General features: G+C 49.1%; 2 protein-coding genes across 12 annotated transcripts in view; one reads left to right on the top strand and one right to left on the bottom strand.

Annotated features, from left to right (window-relative positions):
* The window catches only part of RALGDS (ral guanine nucleotide dissociation stimulator), a 47281-nt gene extending 43239 nt beyond the window's left edge, over window positions 1-4042 (top strand). For 4 of the 6 annotated variants that reach the window (XM_062591220.1, XM_062591218.1, XM_062591217.1 and 1 more), the window contains exons 12-18: window positions 98-130; window positions 390-511; window positions 649-744; window positions 900-1152; window positions 1427-1672; window positions 1808-1922; window positions 2109-4042. In XM_062591220.1, coding sequence (XP_062447204.1) covers window positions 98-130; window positions 390-511; window positions 649-744; window positions 900-1152; window positions 1427-1672; window positions 1808-1922; window positions 2109-2284 — 1041 coding nt within the window. In that variant the 3' untranslated portion in view covers window positions 2285-4042. Of the gene's footprint in view, window positions 1-97; window positions 131-389; window positions 512-648; window positions 745-899; window positions 1153-1345; window positions 1673-1807; window positions 1923-2108 lie in introns of all 6 variants that reach the window. The other 2 variants (XM_062591221.1, XM_062591219.1) reach the window with 2 other exon arrangements.
* A 1158-nt stretch (window positions 4043-5200) lies between these two features.
* On the bottom strand, window positions 5201-21284 carry LOC134148752 (general transcription factor 3C polypeptide 5-like). Of its 6 annotated transcripts, none has more exons than XM_062591222.1 (12): window positions 13131-13433; window positions 11971-12266; window positions 11271-11421; window positions 10805-10927; window positions 9988-10185; window positions 9570-9700; window positions 8990-9097; window positions 8532-8649; window positions 7413-7599; window positions 6667-6870; window positions 6002-6199; window positions 5201-5477 (listed from the first exon to the last, which is right to left on the bottom strand). In XM_062591222.1, exons 2-12 carry the CDS (start codon window positions 12049-12051, stop codon window positions 5285-5287), a joined length of 1692 nt encoding a protein of 563 aa, XP_062447206.1. In that variant the 5' UTR covers window positions 12052-12266; window positions 13131-13433; the 3' UTR covers window positions 5201-5284. The 6 variants fall into 6 exon arrangements, 4 of the variants coding, with proteins under 4 accessions (XP_062447206.1, XP_062447207.1, XP_062447209.1 ...); XR_009960271.1 differs by lacking the exons at window positions 5201-5477; window positions 6002-6199; window positions 6667-6870; ... (4 more) ...; window positions 9988-10185; window positions 10805-10927 and adding exons at window positions 14281-14423; window positions 14690-14772; window positions 15480-15577; ... (5 more) ...; window positions 20516-20738; window positions 21250-21284 and having other exon boundaries at window positions 11334-12266; window positions 13131-13591; XR_009960270.1 differs by lacking the exons at window positions 5201-5477; window positions 6002-6199; window positions 6667-6870; ... (4 more) ...; window positions 9988-10185; window positions 10805-10927 and adding exons at window positions 14281-14423; window positions 14690-14772; window positions 15480-15577; ... (5 more) ...; window positions 20516-20738; window positions 20829-21115 and having other exon boundaries at window positions 11334-12266; window positions 13131-13591.
* Window positions 21285-21402: the final 118 nt, after the last annotated feature.

Genomic DNA, 21402 nt, shown 5'->3' with positions numbered 1-21402 from the left:
ATGGCTCGCACTGCAGTGGCAGCAAGCCAGGCAGGCAGAGGGATATGGACAATTTTCCTCTTTGTGCTTCACACTGATGTCCAACTCTCTTTTTCAGGGAGGGCTGATCAACTTTGAGAAGAGAAGGAAGGTGAGAGCTTTCCGCTGATGACCCTATGGCTGCGGGGAGGGGAGGAGGCTGATTTTGTGCAAGCCCGGGCTATGCACGGCATCCCTTTGGGGGTGATGATCCCTTTTTTGCCTTTGCTGTCACACTCTTTATTTTGTGAGGGGAGATGCTGGTCGGTCATTCATAGGCATTTCCACGCGTGGGGCTGGGCTGTCTGGGGAGAGGGCTGAGGCTGGCACCGGGCAAGCAGAGCAGGTCTCACCACCTCCACTTCTGGCAGGAGTTTGAAGTCATTGCCCAGATCAAGCTGCTTCAGTCGGCCTGCAACAACTACAGCTTCACGCAGGAGGACCATTTCGTGGACTGGTTCCACGGCCTGGAGCGGCTGAGCGAGGCCGAGAGGTGAGCGGGAGGCAGCGCGTCTTGTCTCCTTCGGCTGCTGAAGAACAGCTTCCTCATCCTCACCGCCTCGCCAGCGTGGTGCTAGCCGCGTCGGCGGGGAGCGTGACGAGCTGAATCCCTGTTCTGTCCCCTCCCAGCTACGGGCTGTCGTGCGAGATCGAGCCGCTGTCGGAGTCGGCCAGCAACACGTTGAAGGCAAAGAAGAACACGGGCATCATCAAGCGATGGAGCGAGTGAGTGTGCTTGCGCTCGGCCGACGCGGGGCGGGAGCCCCTACGGCCCGTGGGAGCCTCCGGTTGCGCGTCGCAGGGCACGAAGGTGGCCGCTTAGCGGGGTCTTGCTCTCCTCCTTCCTCACGCCGCCCGCGTCCTTCCCTCTCTCCTGGCAGCCGGCAGCCGCCAAGCGCCGAGCCCTGTAGCAGCGGCAGCTCCCACTCGAAGTCCTTCGACCAGCTCAAGTGCGGGCAGTACTTGTGCAGCGGGGACGCCACCGACTCGGTGAGCGTCACGTCCGCCGGCTCCAGCAGCTCCGACGTGGAGGAGATCAACATCACCTTCATCCCCGAGTCCCCCGACTGCCAAGAGAAGAAGGTACGGGGCAGCCCGCAGGGCCCGGCCCGCGCCCCGGGCGTCAGCAGGCAGGTGCGCCCATCGCGCGGGGACGGCCCCTGCGGCTGGGGCCGGGGGGAGAGCGGGAGGGGGGCCCGCGGGGCTGCTTCCCGCTCGCTGTGGCTCGGGAGGCCCCTGGGTTTCCCTTGGAGCCGCAGGGCTCCTGCGTCTCCCCTCGGTCCCCCGCTGTCACGGGTCAGTGAGCTCCTCTGACCTCCCTCCCCAGCGCCCGTACGCCCCGTCTGCGGCTGACGGAGGAGCTAAACCCACCGTGTCCTCTCCGTTCCCTCTCCTCCCTGCCCCCCAGTTCTGGGAATCCACCTCTCTCTCCTCCCTGGACACATCGGGGATCGGCTCAGGCTCCAGCAGTGCCTCATCCTCTTCTGTCTCCTCCACGCCGGTGACGGCCTCCCGCACCCACAAGCGCTCGGTCTCCGGCATCTCCAGCTACTCATCCCTCTCGCTGCCCCTCTACAACCAGCAGGTCGACGACTGCTGCATCATCCGCGTCAGCCTGGCCGTGGACAACGGCAACATGTACAAGAGCATCCTGGTTAGCACGGGGCACCGGGCGGCCCTCCGGGCATGCGGGGAGGAGGCGCTGGTGGGGCTCCCTGCGTGAGGCCGCCGTCGGGACGCGGGGAGGGCTGGGACTGCTGCCGGGTTAAGGAACGCTCTGCTCTTGCAGGTAACGAGCCAAGATAAGACCCCGGTCGTTATTCGCAAGGCCATGGCCAAACACAACTTGGATGGGGACCGGCCTGAAGACTACGAGCTTGTCCAGATCATCTCGGAGGAGAGAGGTGGGTGTTGGGGTACAGGGGGCTCTCCTGGCCCAGGCTCCATCCCCATCTGGAGCGGGGGGAGCGCTGGGGCTGGGAGAGGGTGGCGGATGATGGATCCTGGTGCCTGGGGGTGGCCCCGGGCCAGCTCTGGGCCTCCCTTGGGACAAGGGCGCCTGGCTGATCCCCACCCTTGGTCGCTTCCAGAGCTGAAAATCCCCGACAACGCCAACGTCTTCTACGCCATGAACTCGGCCGCCAACTACGACTTCGTGCTCAAGAAGAGGGGCTTCTCCAAGGGGGTGAAGATCAAGCACGGCTCCAGCTCCACCCTGCCCCGGATGAAGCAGAAGGGCCTGAAGATCGCCAAAGGCATCTTCTAGCCGCAGCCCCGCTGCCACCCCTCACCGACGGGGCCTTGGGGGGGGCCGGCTGCTCCGGGGCCACCTTGGCACCGCCCGGCACGGCGAGAGGAGCCGCCCCGGCCCGCGGGACGCGGCAACGCGCCCCCCTTCCAGGGAGCCTCCGAGGCCTGGGGCGCCCGGCCGCCCGCGGCGGCCTCTCCCCGCACGAGCTCCCGTTTCAATCAGGTCTTTTTTTTTTTTTTTTTTTTTTTTTTCTACACAGGAAAGGCGGCAGGGGGATATTTCTTGTGGTTTTGATATTTTTTTTTGTTGTTGTTGTTGTCGTTTTTCTTTTTTCCCCTGTTCCTTTTTTAATCTCTCCATCCACGGTGCGACACTCGTCCAGCCGCCGGCCTGCCCCGAGCTGGATCCCGCCTCTCTGCCGTAGGTGCCTTGTGTCCGCGCGAGCCGAACGGCGACTCGCAGAGGGGCCGTCGGCCGCGAGCTGGCGCGGGGCCGTCCGCGGGAGGAGGGCTCCCCGTCCCGCCTTTGCCGGCTCCCGGGGTGCTTTTACCTCCGCATCCTTCCTCCCTGCCGCCCTGGGAGAAGCCCCTGGAGCTGGGGGGTGGAGAAGGGGGGGCAAGCCGGGAAAGGACGCGGCCGGGTCGCCGGCGGCGGTGAGCCCCGCGGAGGGAGTCCTCGAGACGGTCTTGCAGGACCCGCGTTCAAACCTGCACCAAAGATCAAACGCCGGCGGCTCCCCGGCGGGCGGGGGGCAACCTCGTGCGTCTCCGCTGAGCGAGGAGAAGCCCCTTTCTGTCCGGACTTGCGGAAAAAGGGACCTCGCGGGGCCACTCCGCCGCCGCCGGCCCCCCTCGCCCGACCCGCAGGAAGTGCCACCCTCGCACTGGGCTTTAACGAGACTCTTCCAAACACTGAACATGGAAGAAGCAGCGATGAGATTTTTTTTTTGGGGGGGGGGGGGGGAGGGAGGGGGTATAAAAAAAAAGTTTACTTTTTTTTTTTGGCAATATTTATTGGTTGTAAATAGAAGAGACAATTGTACATTTTACTAACCCAGCCTTCTCCTGCCCCGCAGTCCCTCTCCTTCCCCTTCCTTGTATTTAAAGCCGCCGGGAGGGACGTTTGTAGCAGCTGGGTCCTCCTGCCGCGCGCGGGGGGCACCGGCCCCTCCGCCCTCCCCTTCTCCCTCCTTCCTTCACCACTAACAGCTCGAGCAGGGCGCGGAGCTGCTTACGTTTTAACCACTGTCAAAAACACTAACCAAAGGGGGACTGTTTCTGTTCCTGGACCTGCTGATGACTCCGTCTCTTGTTTAAACACTTCCTTCCAGAGCATCTTTTTTATTATTATTTTTTTTTTCCTCCTCCCCGTTTCTTGTGCGTGTGTCCGTGCTGGTGTAACGCGGTCCAGGAGACCGGGCGGCACACGTTTGAGACGGCCGCCGTCGGGGCCGGGGGAGGGAGAGAGAGCGCCAGGCCCCGCGGCCGCGCATCGCCGGGGCCCGCGCTGCGCATGACGGGGGGGGGGGGGCCGGCGCCTCCCTGACGCCGCGGCACCGAGCTCGCCCCGCTCCCGCCGACCTTCGCCTCCTCTCCGCGGGCCACCCCCGCGGAGGCAGAAAGTGCCTGAGGTAAGATCCCCGCTCCAGGGCCGCCCCGGCCCGGCCCGCGCCCCGGGGGATTTTGTAACGCCGCGACGAAGGGGGCGCGCTGCCCGGTGCGCGACTTGTACACTGCAATGTAATTAGTCTTTGCAATAAAACGCCGATGCTCACGCGGCCCCGCCGCCCCGGCGGGGTGGCTGTTGTCGTCCTTTGCCTGTTGCAGGACGGACCCAGCTGTGCCGCTCGGGTCCCCGTGGAGGTGGCAGCAGCTCGAGGGCAACCTGGCCTTGGCGCGTTGGCCAGCTCTGCAGAGCTGAGTTCTGTTTTGTGTTTAACGATTTTGTGTGCCTGATTTCAGGCAACCCTGTTCTGCTGAATCTGTGAGTTGGTGGAGCTTGCACGTTTTCTGGTAGCAGTTAGTCTGATTTTACTCTGATACAAGCAGCGGTTTTAAGAGCACCCGTAACAGCTTCTCCTATGATCTGGAGACAGAGCTGTGCTGTGGTTTGAAGCATTGCACCTCCAGCACTCAGTGCTCATTTCTTACAAGCGGTTGGCATCTGTCTTTCCTTTTTTATAAACGCACAAGGACTTTGGTGGAGATTGCTTGTAAGTTCTTTAGATTCTTGAGCTCTACTGTGTAGATGGGGTCTGATAGCAGTTTTCTGCTCAGGAAAAATTTAAACATTCATGTCCCTGCAGGCTTCCAGGGCAGAGTAATAGAGAAGGCAATGGAGAAGTAAGTGAATATTGGCATAAGTGACACTGTTTTCTCTTGTTGACAAGACTAATAGGTTAGAATCCTCAGAAAATTTGAAAATATTCACAGAACGCTCTGAGGAGGTACTAGATCATAGTTTCCTAGGAAGAGCCAGAAAATTTTTTAAAAGGTTCTGAATCTGGCTCTTGAAAATATCTGCAGTGGTGCTAGAAAATTACTGGGAGAGTTCTAGATCCACAAATCATTTGAAAACACTGGAAAATACCTGAAAGGGTACAATATACAGGAATCTCTAGAAAGTACCAGGAGTTTTTCTAACAAAAGAACTGGCGTAATGCCTAGAGAACACCCAGAAGATTGCTAGAAAGTTTTAAGATCCAGTTCTTCCTTGAAAGCTCAGAGGAAAGACCTCCAACAGCATTAGGAAAATTCCTCAAAAGGCTAAAAATCCAGGAATTCCTAGAAAGCACTTGAAAAACTCTGAAGGAGGTGTTTGGGCCCAAAAAACCTGCATAGCAAAGGGAGAAATTCCTAGAAAACATGGAGTAAACTTCCAAGAAAGTGCAGGAAAAATACCCTGACATAGACATGGAGAAGCCAGAATGACTCAGTTATAAGCAAACCTTTAATGACATAGCCCTTTCCTTAAAAAGTTGTTTTTCTGAAAGCCCAGCAGTTCCTTAGCTTGTAGCTATTCCAGGGAGGCAGTAACAGCCTGGGGCAATTGCTGATAGACAGAATACCAGAAGTTCACATATGGGGATCTCAGATCCTGCTTCACTGAATCATAGCTTATATCGCTGTTGATTTCCAGGTAGTAACTGTTCTCAATGGTGTAGGGCAGCCAGCCAATGGGTACCTCTGAATACCCTTTGTTGGGATCACTGGAAAAAAAGGAAGAAGAGGTGGAGGTTAAATGTCATGATAGTTTGTCAACACAGCAAAACTTGCGTTGTCTGGTAATGATCTGGGCTGTGCTCAGGTGAGGGTTTAAATGAGTGCAAACAGAGAATTTGACACTGAGACACGTGACAGCAATTCTCTCTGCTGGGAATGACTTGCCTACCTACATTCCCCCGCCTCGTTCCCCACTAGCATCAGCCCTGGCAGCATGCAGCACCTTAACTCCTTTCTGAACTCCAGGGCTCAGAAACAAACTAACTTCAGCATTAAGTTTAAGCAGAGATCGTAAGTTTTTAAAATGTTTTTGTTGTCCCCAGTTGTTCTCTGGAGCAAGAAGATCCAAAGCAAACTCAATTCCTGGAAGATATAGGGCCCAGTTTACAACAGAAGCATGGACAGAAGGCACTCTTCTATGGGGAATTTCTCCTGAGAAGTTTAATAGATAAAAGCAGCATGTTGAAGTTTTGCTGCAACAAGCCTTGAATGTGGAACCAGAGCCACTCACCCTGTTCTGGCGAAATTGGTCCAATAAGCAATCATAGCTTTGGAGACAGTCCTGTGCTTGGGTAGGTAGCCTATGGGAGTGGAGAAGGGTTTCCCAAACACATACTGCAGGTCATCAGCATGGTCTGCCCCTACCCAGCTTGGGTAGATGGGCATTCGGGATGGCTGGGAGAACACATAGCTGTATGTCTTGGCACTCCTGGATAAACAAAAACAGACTTGCTAAGCAGCTGTGAGTGGAATGCAGAGAAAGGGATGCCTGTTCACAACAGTGGCAGAACCAGAGATTCTTCCTTGAAGATGCTTATGTACTTGGAATTGTTTAAGAAGTGTTCCCAGGAGAAAGCATCTTTCTATGCAGTAGTTTTAACTTCAGGCTTGTATCATCCAGCTTGATATATACCTTGTGGAATCAGACATTGCCAGGATAAAGTTCAGAGTTTTTTAAGAAGCAATGATTTGTTTTAATGGGGAATTAAAACAAGTTTGCAACATGATTCCTCTGCAGCATTAGGGAAATTCTTTTTGTAAAAGCTACATTTCAGTGTGTATTCAGTACCAAAAAACCCTGTCTCCTTCAAGTTCAGCACTTTTAACCTACTTCTCAGCACCTGGTGCTGAGACCATGTTTGCTGGCTTTGGGCTCTCTGAGGCAGACCTACTCACTGTGCATGCTGCTGGTGGAGTATCAGAGTCCACTGCGTGGGAATCAGAAAGATATAATCGGTAGCCACATCCACCACCGTCCTCTTCACAACCTCCTGGTCAGGGTTGTCACCCCACACTTGAGTGTAGAGAACATATGTTGAATTGGCTCCTCTCTCGCCCTTCTCCAGAGTAAGTCCTTGGATCAATTTATAGACCTCATCCCTGAAAGGACAAATAGTACCCATTACAAACCAGTAGTCTGAAGTGAGTCAAGGCTTAGGAAATGCTTTGCAGCTTCCTTTGAAGTTCACATCCAACCCTGCAGTTGGCAATGGTTTGGTGCAATAAAAGCAGATTGTATCAATCTATGTCTGAGAAGAAAGGCAGATCCTTCATGACTTTCTCAGCAGAACTGCTTGCATTCCTTTTGCCCTCAAAGGGGAGTCTCACAGGGCAGGCACTCAGGGCATCCAGGATGTGCTTGCTCTGCTCGGTTTTGCTGGCTTTTGTCAGAGCTGCCAGGCCTAGTGCTGGTGTTGAGTTCAGAAGCACTTTAAAGATATGTGGGGAGACTTCCTCCTAACTGGTCCCTTCTCTTTAAGGTACTGGTCTTAGCAATATATACCCTAAGCATCCTGGCTTGGAATGAGATCTTTTATTGAAGGTAGTGCCTGGTCCACTTGGCTCTAAGTCCTCAGAGTTTAGGGGGTGGGCAAGCTATATTAAAAATAAGTTTCCTTCTATTAAGAAAACCCTTCACTTACGCAGTGACTTTTACAAGTGGGCGGTTGATAGCAGGTACGTCAACCCCAGCAAACATGTGTCCATCCATGTTGTTGACCCCCGCAATATAGTCAATGTCAGCAGCATTGGCAAAGAGGTTCTCTGGCATGTCTGGGAGGAAGTCTCCATCAACAACAGGGGTGAGGGCAAGGTGATGAACAAGGGGAGCTGCAGCAGGAAAGACAATATAGAAGCCTTTAGGAGCTGAGAGATGACAGACCTGTGGCCTGACATACTCTATAGCTGAAGGAACTGTAGAAAGAATACACTGAAGTCATTGACAGCTTCAACAGTGATGTCAGTGCAGCCAGGACTTCACACAGCAGCAGGGTGACCATAGGATCATATTAAATGACCCTCATGCCTACGGAGAAGAGCAAGGGATCCACCAACTATGTATGGACAGATAATATCAACAAATCACCTCCTCCTTCCCCTAATCCCTTCCCAAAAATCTTAGCCAAAGAGAAAAGAGCAGAACTCCCTCCCCACCCCAAATGTCTGCACTAACTTGCTGCTAAGACAGCAGATTTGGCACAGTGCAGTTGCACAACACTGGCTTGGCCATTCTCTGCCCTAAGCAGGGCTAAATCATGGGGCTATTTACTAAGAGTATGAGGAGAGCAAGCAGGAACCTTTTGCGGGTTAGAGATCCCCCTACCCAACAAAATCACAAGCCTTCCCTACCTGCCATGATGGACCCAAGTCCTACCCTCAACCCCATGACTCAAGTGAAAATAGCAGGGTTGTGATGATTGTTGTTCTAAACTGTATTTTTAATTGCTCTTACTGCTTTCACAAAACACAGACTGCAAACAGCAGTTTCTGTGGTAAGCTTAGGCCATGCAAGCCAAGATATGGCCAGCAAGATAATTCATCTGCCACTGCGTGACAAACAGCATTCATTCAGCATACCATGGACCTGCCTATGGAGGGGGCACTGTGAAATCCCTCATTCTCCCCTGAAATACCCCCACCCCATTCCCCTTGAAAGGCTCTGTTTGAATGCTCTTGGTGATTTCCCCAGCAACTCATCCAAGTGCGCGGTGAGCCATGGATGGGGCAGAGAAGCAGTGTTGGCTGCAGACCAGGCAACTTACAGGGCAGGTTGATCAGCTCCTGGTGATAAGCCAGTGTCAGTGCTTTGGGGTCTGTGACTCGCAGGCAGCTGGCCAGGACTGTTGTGTTGTCTGTGGGGCAGCCCACATTCTGTGCAATCTGCAGAAGGAGCGAAAAAGAAACCTCTGAAGCCAAGGTCAGCACTGGGTTCACAGGGGGAGAGAGGAGGTGGTTTTTAATTTCAAAGAATTGTTTGCAAAACTCTGTGTTTGGGAGCATAGCTCCTACCTAGTTCCTTGTTACTATTTCATAGACACGAGCTTTACTTTGTTTTGTTTGTTCGTATTGTTTTGTTTTCTTCAAGCAAGGCTTTAACTTCGGGAGAGTTGCAGAAGCTCAGTGTGCCTAGGGATGGCACGGCCCCTGGCGGGCTGCTAGCCAGCATGCATCCCAGCCCACCTCTGCAGGTTGCAGTCCTGTTGCTGAGCTATGTGTTTACCTTTCGAGCCCAGGCAAGAGGGTTCTTCTGGATGGCCCAGCTGCACAGACCAACTCCACTCTGACTGATGGCTCTCTTAAACAGGCCCTTGTTGTGTGGGGACAGCATCTGTGGCATAAAAGAGAAACAGGAGGGTCTTCTGGTACCAAGTCCTGAAGAGAGCCTTGCCTGCCAGACTCAGCCAATCCCTGTCACAAGGGAAGACCCAGAGAGGCTGACAGCTCTTTCATTATTTAGTGGTCTCAGTGACCCCCTGTCACACCTCTCTCAGATCTTGCAGTCAAAGGTGAAAGATGGTGAGGAATGAAGAAAAGGAGCAGAGGGAGCTGGCAAGTAATTGTTACTTCACCAGAGATCCTGAAAGAGAGAAAACATGCTTGCAGTTGGAGGCCTGATTAAACTGAAAGGGAAGGAGGAGCTACGAAGAAAAGAGGCTCAGGATGGCTTTCCCTGCAGGAGAGGATGCTAGTCAGTGCATGGAACTCCCAATGAGGAAAGTAACCATGTTACTGCGGGGGTCCTTGCTACCATTTACAAAGCAGAGGAGCAGCTCCAATGGGCTTCTTCAATGACAACAAACCTGCAGGGAGACACTGACAGAGCCAGCAGATTCCCCAAAGATGGTAATGTTTTCTGGGTCACCCCCAAAGGCCTTGATATTCCTCTTCACCCAGGCAATAGCCATGTGCTGGTCCTTCAGCCCGTAGTTTCCTGAGCAACAGAAGGCACATGCCATTCAGCAAGGGGACAGTCAAAGCTGGAGATCGTGGCTCCTTCCACCCCGCAGCGTTAGAGACAGAGCCAGCTCCTGGCCTGGGTGCTTCTCATGTTCTAGATCTGCCATGAGACATAGTGTTGGAGCCAGAACTGGAGCTGTATGCATTCTCTGGTCTTCTTTGGACAGGGAGCACATTTGAGGGTCATGCCCTGTGTTGACACAGTGCAGACAAGCCAGGGACCAGCAACAGAGTCCCTTGAAGAGGAAGCAGCTACTGTACCTGGTGCACTCTCATCACCAGTGCTCAGGAAGCCCAGAGGCCCCAAGCGGTAGTTGATGGTGACTACAATCACATTGCCCCGCACAGCGATCTCCTCGCCATCGTAGAGGTAGTTGTCGAGAAAGTTGGCTCCCTGGCTACCTCCTAGAAGGAAGGCACCACCGTAGATCCAGACCATCACTGGCAGGTTGGTGGAGACTGGGAGATGAGAAAGAAATGCAGTGAGAGCCATGGCAGAGCAAGAAGGTGCTGCTCATCCCTGTGCCAGTTCACTAAACATCACTCTACTTGGACGCAGACAGGCCTCTTGGGGCAGATTTAAAAAAAAAAAAAAGAAAGAAAAAAGCCACTGCCTTTGTGGCATCCCACCTCAGGCAAAGTATTCACAAGGACAGCAAACCTATATGGGTTTGTCAGCCTTACAGGCTGACAAAGCTTGGGATACCAATGCAAAACAGGTAAAAGATCATCCCAAACAAACTCCTGTCCCTCCTTGCTAGAACACAGACTTCGATGTCACTGACGGAGTGCTATACAGGAGTCCCATATGCCCTGAAGACCTCTTCTCTTCAAGGACAGGATGTTTTTCAATAGCCTAGGGCCAAAAAACTCTCTGCTCTGTGCTGGGAAGAGACTGAAGCATCCAACAGTTTGCAGCTGAGGGCCATTACCTGGCATGGCTTCCTCCCCTCCCCGAGAAAATGAGTGCTTCTGTAGTTGCTCAATATGGGAACATTACTACTAGAGATGCTCTAGAGCAGTTCGTCCACAAAAGGCAACTGAGAATCTCCTCCCCAGATCTCTGCTAAGCACATACCTTGTTTCTTCTCTTGAGGGATCCAGATGTTCAGATACAGACAGTCCAAACTCCCACGGACATTGGTTTGCGGAAGCGTCACCTGCATGCAGCGTGGTTTGAAAGACGTTGCTTTCAGTGTTCCTAACAGGAGAAAGGGAAGACAGTAGGTCACCATTTAAAAGCAGCAGTTCCATCCTTCAGCTGCAAGCTATCTATCCATCCTCCCCTCCAAGAGTCCAGTACAGAGGGAACAAGGCCTCTGCAGCAACTGTGAGCTCACAGAAGGATGACAAACCAGTGCCCTTTCCTGCTGACAACTCTGGCTACTTGAGCCTCTTAGGAACAGAGGGGGACTTTCATACTCACCATGAAATTAAGAGCTTTTTTGTAGTGCTTCTTAGTATACAAAAGCAGGCAGCAACATCCCCACCCTGGTAGTATCAGACCACCAAAAACACAAAGGTATTCTGAAGCTACATCTTACCTTCCCAGCCAGGATGTGGTTGGGGATCTTCCAGAATATTTGTAGGGGCAGCAAAGGGGATCCCTCTGAAGATATCAATGTAGTTCCCAAAGAGTCCCAGCTTTTTATTCTCACCTTCCACAAAACCTCCTTCGGTGTGCACCACACCCAGCTAAATGTTGTCCCGTTGGGAAGAGAGAAAAGTAAATCCACACAGCATAACCTCTCATGCCTCTGGCTTCCCTCATTGCCAGCACCCATCAGTACCCAATAAGCTGGCTGGAGCATTCCCCTAGAAGGCCTGACTTGCAGCCTCCTTCCCTAGCTGTCCCTTTTGACCCCTATGGAAAACCGACGTAGCTGCCACTGGATATACTCTGGTACAAATGTCGGGCAGTCTATCCTCTGCAGCAGGCAGACAGCAGCAATTTCCCTGCATTTCCCAAGCATCAACAGCAGTAGTCGAGGACCTACAGCCTTCAGATGTAACCCGGGCCTGACATGATACAAGATTGTAAAAGGAGCATTTGGAAAATGGTGGTGAGAGCCTTTGGCATGTTTAGAGCAGGAGAGTACCCTACCTTTGCTGTCACGTTCTGCAGTCCCTTTTTCATGGGGTCCAAATCAGACTTTTTTTTTTTTTTTTTTTTTTTTTTTAATTCAGGCAGGAACAGGCAAAAAAAAAGTCTTGCAAAGCCATAGGAAATGGCTCTTTACTTACCGTTGCAGCCTGTGCTACCCCAAGGTAGCAGCATAAGGCAAAGCACAGACTCTCCCAGCGAGCCATGGTGCATGCACACATGAGGAGCCAGGCCCAAAATGCAGGTTTATATATATAGAGAGAGATAGGAGTGCAGCTACGTGTCCATGCACTTCTGTGACCCCGTCTTGGCTACAAAGTACACCAGAAGAGTGCCCCGGCATACTTGTCCTTCAGCTGGCTGAGGCCAAAGAGATAGGTTGGCATCACTGTGTGAGAGCCCTGCAGATGTTGCTTTTGCAGACCAGAGGTCAAACCTAAGGAAAGAGCTGAGTTTTATTAAACAAAAAAAAACAAAAAAAAACCAACCCCCCCCAAAAAAAACCAGGTTGGTTTCCTTGCATGCATGTAGTAAAACCTAGTTTAAAAGGCTTTCTTAATTTAACTCTTCATTATGCCCCTAGAACTACCATGTTTCAATTATCCAAACAGGGGTTATCCAAGTTACATTACTTATAACAAATCAAGGAGAAGGGTGATGCTATTGGAGAAAGGAAGCATTTTTTATTATTATTAAAAAAAGAAAGTGTTCTTCGGGGGAACTGGATATTCAACTTGTTAGAAATACTACATCTTCTTCTGTGTGGACAGGTGGTTTCTTAGCACCTGCTCTCCCATGGCTCAGTAAGTTAAAAATAATAATTTCCCTCTCGCAAAAGTGTAATTATGAACAGCTCCTTTTGCAGGCTCTGATAGATTTAAGCCAGCTTGCCTGACACTCCTCAGAGCCTCTTGATGAAGTGTCAGCAGTGAACTACTTCCTGTAGTTCTCCTCATGGAGTTAATTTTATTCATAGTTTCACCAGCTGACCCACATGATAGACCCAAGAATTTTGTGGTCTCCTAAGCTTAAGAAAAGGTTAATCAGTTGAATGCTGTCTAATTACAGTTGAGGTCAAGGGTGGCTAAGTCTCATATATTGGAGCAAACAAGAACAAATATGCTCTCGATGCTTTATAAGAGGCAATGAGATTTAAACTGAGGAGACCGGCCACCACGGTTGTCCAGGAACAGTTCATCCTTGTTCTGCATGCACACTGAAGCTGCAGTTTGTTAGAAGACAAGAAAAACACAAATTATGTAACAGCCACGGAAAACAGAGCAAGTGAAGGACCACTGACCTCATCTGAACTAGCAAGAACTGCAACAGTAAATGCCAGCTGGAGCTAGGCAAGAAAACAGTATCCCCATCGCATCAATTTTATGAGGGCTTTTTGGCCAGCAATTACAAAAATGTAGGCAATGGCTCCTAAACATCCAGAATGATGGCCATCAGCAGGTACCACATTCAGTGTCAGGTAAGTAGATGGCATCTTATTACAAGTTCTGCATTTCCACATCCTGTGCATGGTTGCTAATCCCTTAGCACTCAAGAAACTAAAAGGAAGAAGTCTATCCAACCGCAGCTAGGCTGCTCACTGAATTCATACGTAGTCCAGAATTTCTGTTTCCATTTCATTTTCACTCCCATCAGAAGGCTTGAAGTCCTCTTCCTCCTCCTCTTCATCATCCTCTTCCTCTCCAGACTCATATGTCAGCTGCTCTTTGCCATCTTCACTGCTTGTTGTACTTGAGAAAAGAGCTTAATTGGGAAGAAAGAGGGGAAGATATTACAATTCCTTTCTCACTGAATCCTGGGGGAATGTGCAGTAGGGTTCATAAATCAAGTGAGAGGAAGTCTGAAGGTCACAGCTAATGTACATCTTAACAGAATGTGATCAAAACCAGAACAGCTTGTTCTCCTACTCCAGGAATGCTAGGAGAACATCAGCAGGTTTGCACTATCGTGTGTCTTCACCTAGTTGATTGTAACATAATTCACTGGGATACTGTTTTTGCCCAGCATCACGCAAAAATAACTTCCTCATTTCTCCTTGTTCAAATAAAGCCATCAATAAAAAGCATTAAGTTAATTCTTGATGCCATCAACCAGTACATCTGTAAGGATAGTATCACAGGTAGCACTAGGCAAAGACATTTATAACCTGAAGGCTATGATACAGCAAAGATGAAATGGAAAACTATCACTCTGAGACATTTATAATCCCAACCCAGGACTGCAAATTCATCTCCCTCACTGTGATGAGCGGGAACAGAAAGAACACCAGATCTAGCACCATCATTTAACCTCCAAAAAAGAAGGGTGTGGATATGGGAACACTGCTGCCTCAAGGCCCACTGCAGTATCTTAATTCAGTCCACAAGCTCTTGATACCACCAGGAAGGCAGTAAGATGTTATTCAGTACTTAGAAGTTTAAAAGTACACTTACCAGGTCTTGTGGATCTGATTATCTGCTTTATCATCAGAGACATGGTATCTCGCAGATCATCACTAGTCTTTGGAAGGCACCACCCATCCCGTTCTGTGCATTCTGACTCTGCACCATCGTTCCGATGGATGATTTTCTGTAAGCTAAAAAGCAGCAAAAAGGGAGGAAGTGTTAGCCTTCTACAATCAGACACAGGCTTCACATGGGGCAAAGCAAGACTTATTTCCTTTACATTTCAGTAAGTTGGAATAGTATATTTGGTTATTCACATAGCTGTCATGAGGGAAAGAATTTCATGTGTCCATCGTATCTCTTAAGTTGCTGGTCAAAGAGAGAGAAGAATGGACTGGATATAAATAGGTTTTGAAATCTATTTTTAACAGAAGACTCTGCTGCCAGTATGCAATACCTCTCCACATTCAAGTCACAGAGCTGGTAGAACATCTGCCGATAAGGTGGTAAGGCTCCTTCTCGGAAAATGTAGATAGATTCCTAAAAAAGGGAAAGAAGGAAAAGATTTAATGTGTGTTTCTTGATATAACAGGTCAACTTTGACATAGATTGGAAAGTACTTCCTATGGGCTAGCTCAAGAACAAGGTACTTCCTATACAACAGTTCCAAGGCAAGGAGTGATGATCTGCATAAGGTAAAAGATAAAGCTAAATGAGGAATGCAGCAGTATTTCACTGCAGCCATAGTCACCACAGCACAAATGGGCAGAGCAAACATCACTTCTTCAAGCTGCAACTTTAACCATAAACTTTTACTACATAACAGTGGATCACAGGTTTCATGCTAGCAAAAAAGCAAAGAATAAAAACCCGAGACTCCTGTTACATACCTATTTTACCCTGCTGCACTCTAGGACAACCTGATAAACACATGGTGATATTTTGCACTTCACTGCTCATAAAGATCTCCAAATTTATCAGAAGGAAACAAAATACCTACTACATCTAAGACTAGGGCTGAGAGTACCAATCCCAACTTGCGGCTTTTAAGATACGCATTAAATAAACAGCAGGTTACAGTTCTGCAGTGAAAGATACAACTAGCAACTTTGCAGTTAAACGTGAGGACACCAAATCACTCACATCTCAGAGAGAAATCTGTACCCTTAAGTGGCTGACAAAAAAAGAAACATTCTTTTTTCTACTAGACTATTTCAAGATTCCTGTAGAAGAGCGTTAATACCTACCTTCAGTTTGTACCTGCTGGAGGAAGGCTTTTTTGAAGTGGATGCCCCAGAAGTACTGAGCCCTTGTTTCAGATCATGTATACTGACTGTATGACTTACTGAAAGAGAGACAGACAGACAGAGAACTTCTTTCACACTGTGGTGCTGTAATCTCACTTCTCTATTTTGATTCAACTTTGCTGGTCAGCAAAAATGAAACCAACCTAGCAACTGAGCATGTGTTGCTCATTCTGGAAAGATGTTACTGCATGGCAAACCAGTCACAAGAAAAGTGGTGAGTTTGGCTGTGTTTCAACCACAGCACATTTGTTGATGCATTTAGTACTTTCTATTTCTTTTCAAGAAGGGAGGGAATGATACTGCCCCCAATTCTGCGCTGCTCTGTTCACCAAACAGAATGTATGCTGAGTTCCCACTGTGTTGCAGTGAAGAACTACCGTACGCATTCACTGCAACGCCTTTGGTCCTCTGCTTCACTGTGTATTGTAGTTTCCTTTCCAGGACCCCATTTTGGGAGTGGAGCAGGAAATCAAGGAGTGGGACAGCTGCCCAAGCACACGGTACTTTTCTATAGTTATGATAATGCTTTTCTGATACATCTTGATTCACCTGGGTTCCCCAGGGTCCCTTCTACCTCCTACAGATGCTCTAGCTCAGCCAGCCAGGCATTCAGGTATCCAAAACTCTCACACCACTTCCCAGCAGAAAACTCTTCTACTGGTTTTAACAGCAGCACCATATTGCAACCTGAGATAAAGTTCCAGTTTTGGCTGAGCTGGAACACAGGGAAAGTTTTCACCACCTGCAACAAGGAAGAGAAAACCAAAGAAACACAAAATAGTCAGATATTGCTTCCGCTGGCTCAACCTACCTGGCTTTTTGACAGTGATGGGCAGACTGTAGTTATATGTGCTACGTTTTGCTTTCACTGGCATATCATTAGAGGCATAACCTAGAGGTGAAAAAAGAAAACAGACACTGAACTGAGGGCAAGCACCCTGCAGAATAACCCTGGGTCAATAACAGAAGTACTAGTGTGTGAAAGAAAAGTTGATCTTCACGGGATACACTGATTTTAGTGAGATGGGGAGAAGAGAGATACCAGAAAAACAAAACTAATGGCTGCACCACTCTCTCATGCACTCATCACACGACTTTTGAAAGTCATTTCCCTCAACTTGCCTTCTGCAAATTAAGACCAGGGGAATCCTATGTCCCAAGGTCTGCGACAGTGCCCTGGACAAACCGTTTTGAGATCCTTGAGAAAAAGCTACTATATAAGCAGGAGAATCTACTGCTCGGTGCCTCCCCAGAGCCAGAGAGAAGATGCCTGCTGGCATACACTTGGGCTCTGAACACATGGAGGAGAAAAGTCAGCCTGTTGTTCTCTGGGTTTGGAATGTATCTAATGAGGAAAAAAATACTACATAATATGAAATCAATAAATTTACAGAAGAAATACTGGAAACAATTGAACTCTAGAAAGATGTCCTCTCCATCAAAGAAGAAACTCAGGAAAAACTGTCTTTAGAGTTCAAAAATAAATAAAAAGAACTACAAGAATTAACCAGAAAGCAAAGACAGGGTCTCTGTGCATTGGGCCATTTTACCATATTTCATTCCACAGCGAATTCGGAAATCCAGGACTTGATAAATCTTTGCTTCAGGGTGTTTTCTGGGGTCATACCCAAACCTAACCCATAAGCTTCTCCAGGGACCTGTTAGCTGTGTAAACACACAGAGGGAGGATAGTTACTAAAGACAATACAGAGCTGTACAGTTTCTTAGCAAATTCTAGTATGTTCCCTCTTTGCCCAAAGATCTTTTTTTTTTGCCAGCTCTTTCCTCACTTTGAGCACCAGTATTCCTATACCAAAGCTAGAGGAAATCAAAGCATCTAGGTTGCAAATATTTGTGTTTTTACAAATTAACTTGCAAAGTCACAATAAAATGTTTCTATTTGGAAAATTCCTACTACTATTGCCGGATAGTCAGTCTGAGTGTTTGCTGTAACTGCAAACCAGACCAGAACCTGTTGAGCAAGCAGTTACTGAATCCTCCATGCTTTTAATTTCTGTTTAGAAGCAAGATTTCCCTTCTCTCTTTATGTAACATTAAAATCAGATTCTTAGTGGTAGGATCTGAGAAACTGTACAGAGTCAGGAAAATCCAATTGATCCTCCCTTCTCTTTACCTCCCAGGTGCCTGAAATAGGAACAAAAGCAGATATATCAAGAAACTTACCATGTAATAGGCCAAATATGGCAACAGAAGTTTCAGCTTGTCTGGATGAACACTGATAATGGCCTTGACTGCATTCCGAGACCAGACAGGACGGACTTCAAAGAGCTAAAGTAATACAGAACCAGCAGTGGAAACAGTGGGAAGGAAGTGAGTTACTAATGGCAATTTAAGTTTTTCAAATGAACTTTCTTATGTTTTAGCCTTTGGCCCACAATAACAGCTGTCAGAATGGCAACTGGCATAGCCAAAAGTAGAAGCAACCTTACGTAAGGCCAGGTGGCACAAAAAGGAACTTAGTGTACCTTTGCTGCAAAGACAGATTCAAAGCTTGACTTGCAAAGTGAAGTGAACACAGCGGTCTCAGTTTAGTCTACTGAGACTTGTCGTATCAGTCAGACTTCTGATCTGTTCTGTTGTTATCCTCAGAAAAACAGACCATTTTTATTCAACAGCCAGTCTCCACTCCAAAAAAGCTGGAGAGCTGGTCCAGCAGAAGGCAAACTGAAAAATTCACTTTCAGAACACAATTAACTCTGATGAACACAATTTCAGAGCCTTGGGTGGCATTTCAGATACAGGCCATTCATTTACTTCAGTGATGTGACTTTGTCATGCCTTATCTTATCCATTATTTACAAGGACAGCTACAGCTGTTCAAGACATCAAATATTCCCGTAAACTTGGCAGATTATGTCACCACAGCCCTTCTCCTTTGACAGATTAGGGAATGGAAAAAGCAAATGTATATTTTGCCAAGGTTACACTAGACATTTGATATGGAACTGGAATTGAACCAAAAGGCCCAGATTAAGCTCCCTGGTCTAGTCAGGTAGGTCCATATATTACTCTGCAGAAAGATTAAACAGGAAACTTTAAGTCAAGATCTCAAAACCTTCTGAGAAGCCAGTAAGTAGTTACAATTGCTAATGTACAAAAGATTCTTGAAGCCAAGAATCTTCCTGGAGGTCAAAAAAATGGCTGAATGCAGCTTTTCGTACACAGCATGCAACAGTACAGTGCTCAGTCCAGCTCAGGAATTTGTCATGTACCTTTCTCAGCTCTTCCTCCACCTTTTTATCCACAGGATTAGTGCATACTTTCTTCCAGGTCTGTACAGCAGCATCCAGTGGTTTAGCTGGGATTTCTTCATCATCAAAGTTCACAAAGATAGCATTGTGTGGGCGCCGGGCCCTGCTGAGGCCAATCAGGTTCTCACCAGATACTTGGGGATTGTTATATCCATCCCTAAGAAACGGCACAAAGGACTGGATTTGCTTTCTGCATGTGGCACGCACAGAGCTGTGGCCTTCACTGGAACATGCAGAAATGAGGTTTGTGTTCCAAATTTCCCAAAGAGAAAAGACACAGCTGTGTGAACAACAGATTTAACTTTGGCTTGACCTTTCTGTGGATTTTGGAATCACATACTGGTAATCACAAAAGATTCTTAAAAGTATTTTCCTTAAAACATTGACGAAAGAACATTTAGATTTTTTTAAAAACCTGCAAAACTACATCCAGTTGCCGTATGACAGAGCTCCCCTGTACTATTTGTCTGAAAACCCTCAGGCAGTTTATTGCTAATTTGTATGAAACATAATTGCAACACAAAAGGCTTCACTCGTATGGTTCACACCATATTTGCTCTATTGTAATTACTGAAGCTCAGGAATGTACAGGGAAATGGAGTTACTAGCTCAATCTGAAAATAAGATAGTATCTATCTGTATTTTTTCAGTTCTAGTGAAGGACTACAGTGAGAAAATGAAAGATGTGTCTTATGGGAGATATCACAGATTGTTTTGCCAGAAAAACAAACAAGAGGTCAGGAAGGAACAGCTCCAGTGAATGTGATCATGGGAACACATGGCATTGACTCCTGCACACTCTCCACTAAGCTCCATCCCACTAGAAATAAGCAGAAATCAGGGCTCACTACATCTTATATTGCATTAGTGTCCTAGGGGGAGGCAGTTATCTTCCTCATGTCAGTAGGCCACCTCACCTGACAAGTCCTCAAGCCAACTTTTTCTGAGGTTTCTGCTGCCCATGCTGTTTCCCAAGCACGCCTGCCGACATTGCACCAAATCAAAAGGGATAAAAAAAAGAAGATGGGAGTGGCATGAATGTGAAATGCATAAATGATGTATTGAATGCTGCTCTAATGCTTCAAGAGCACAATCTCATAAACCAAAATGCTGAAATCAGAATGGACTAGAGGCATCTACAAGCAACAAAAAGGAAATCTTAAATTAAAAGCTTCAATATTAGAAATATGTATCAAACCAGTAAAAGGTTTCATTGTCTGTTCATTCAGGAACCAACACAGATATTTATGATGTTGTGAGAAAAGGCACTAACCGGTGTTGTATATCTGGCCGATAAAAATAGTCAACAGGAGTGTCCAGACGTGAGAAAATTGGTGGAGGAATGTAGAGAGGTAACTCTCTATTGAAGAATTCTTCTTTCTCTGGTTTGAGCATTAGGACTTTGTCATACATAGAGGTTTGCTTGCCGTCAGGTCCAGAGTGCATTGCCAGGTACTGGAAGTCAGACATTCCTGTGAGAAACAAAAGTTAAGGCAAAGAGGTGCACTGTGAAAATAATGGTATTGCACAGAACAGTCAGTTCTCAGGGGCAGGAGCCTGACAAGTTTATGAAAAGTTTTATACAGCATGGAGGTTATAGAAGACTTGATTTTCCTTCCAGTCCTGAATTCTAAATGGAAGCATTCCCCTTTCACATAAAATGTGTTAGTCTGTAAGCCACGTGGACACAAATCAAGGTATTACCTTGAAATTTGTAAACAGTAGTGACAATCCCCAGAATTTCCATTTCAAACTTGACTTCAGTCTGAAACTGGTCTTCAGCCTCCAGCTGCTTCTTCTTCTTGGTCCTCCTCCTCACCTTGAGCAGCATGGTGGAGGTGGGGATGCGATTGGCACACACGGGATGGCAGTAGGGGTCCTTAGGGCGGAAATACAGCTCCAGCCTTTTCGCAGGGTCTGCATAGATCTACATCAGCCAGGGCACAGACACCCTCCATTAGCACCTCGGCTGCCCGCCTGCCCGCGCGCCAGGCCTCCTCCAGCCCCGCACCCTCACCCTGGAGGCCTTGAGCCTTTCTCTCCCCTGGCCACGGCAACTCCCAGCGCAGGAGGACTCGTGGATGCCGATCCTGTTTGCTCGGTGCTTCCTGGCCTGTCTCTCACGGACGGCAGCGGCCTGGAGAGGCAGCTTCATCCCCCGCCCTGCAGCCCACTGCCAAGGCCTGTCCCCGCTCAGCGGAGGGACCTGGGCCCCCCCGGGCTGCCCAGCCTGCGCGGCCACCCTGCCCCTCTCAGCGCCTTCCCGCGGGCCGGGCCCTGCGCCCCCCGCCCGGCCCTCGCTTCACCGCCTCGGCCTGCGCCCGCTGCCCGCCCCGCCTGCGCGCGGGCACCCCCTCACCCGCGACACCCCCTGCTCTCCTCCCAGCGTCCGCAGCACGGCGCCGACATCCCGCACCAGCCCCGGGTACTCCACGCACACCAGCCGCGGCGAGCGGGGCAGCTCCAGCACGGCCGAGCCCACCTCCCCCCATCGCCCGCCGCCGCCGCCGCCCGCCGCCATGGTGCCCCGGCGCCGCCCCGCCCGGCAGCCGCCCCCACCCCGAGCCGCGGCGCGAAGGTTCCGCCGCAAA

The sequence above is a fragment of the Rhea pennata genome, chromosome 18, assembly GCF_028389875.1.
Source record: "Rhea pennata isolate bPtePen1 chromosome 18, bPtePen1.pri, whole genome shotgun sequence".
NCBI lineage: Eukaryota > Metazoa > Chordata > Aves > Rheiformes > Rheidae > Rhea > Rhea pennata.
The sequence above is the reverse complement of the archived record's forward strand: the minus strand, read 5'-3'. Positions and strand labels throughout refer to the sequence as shown.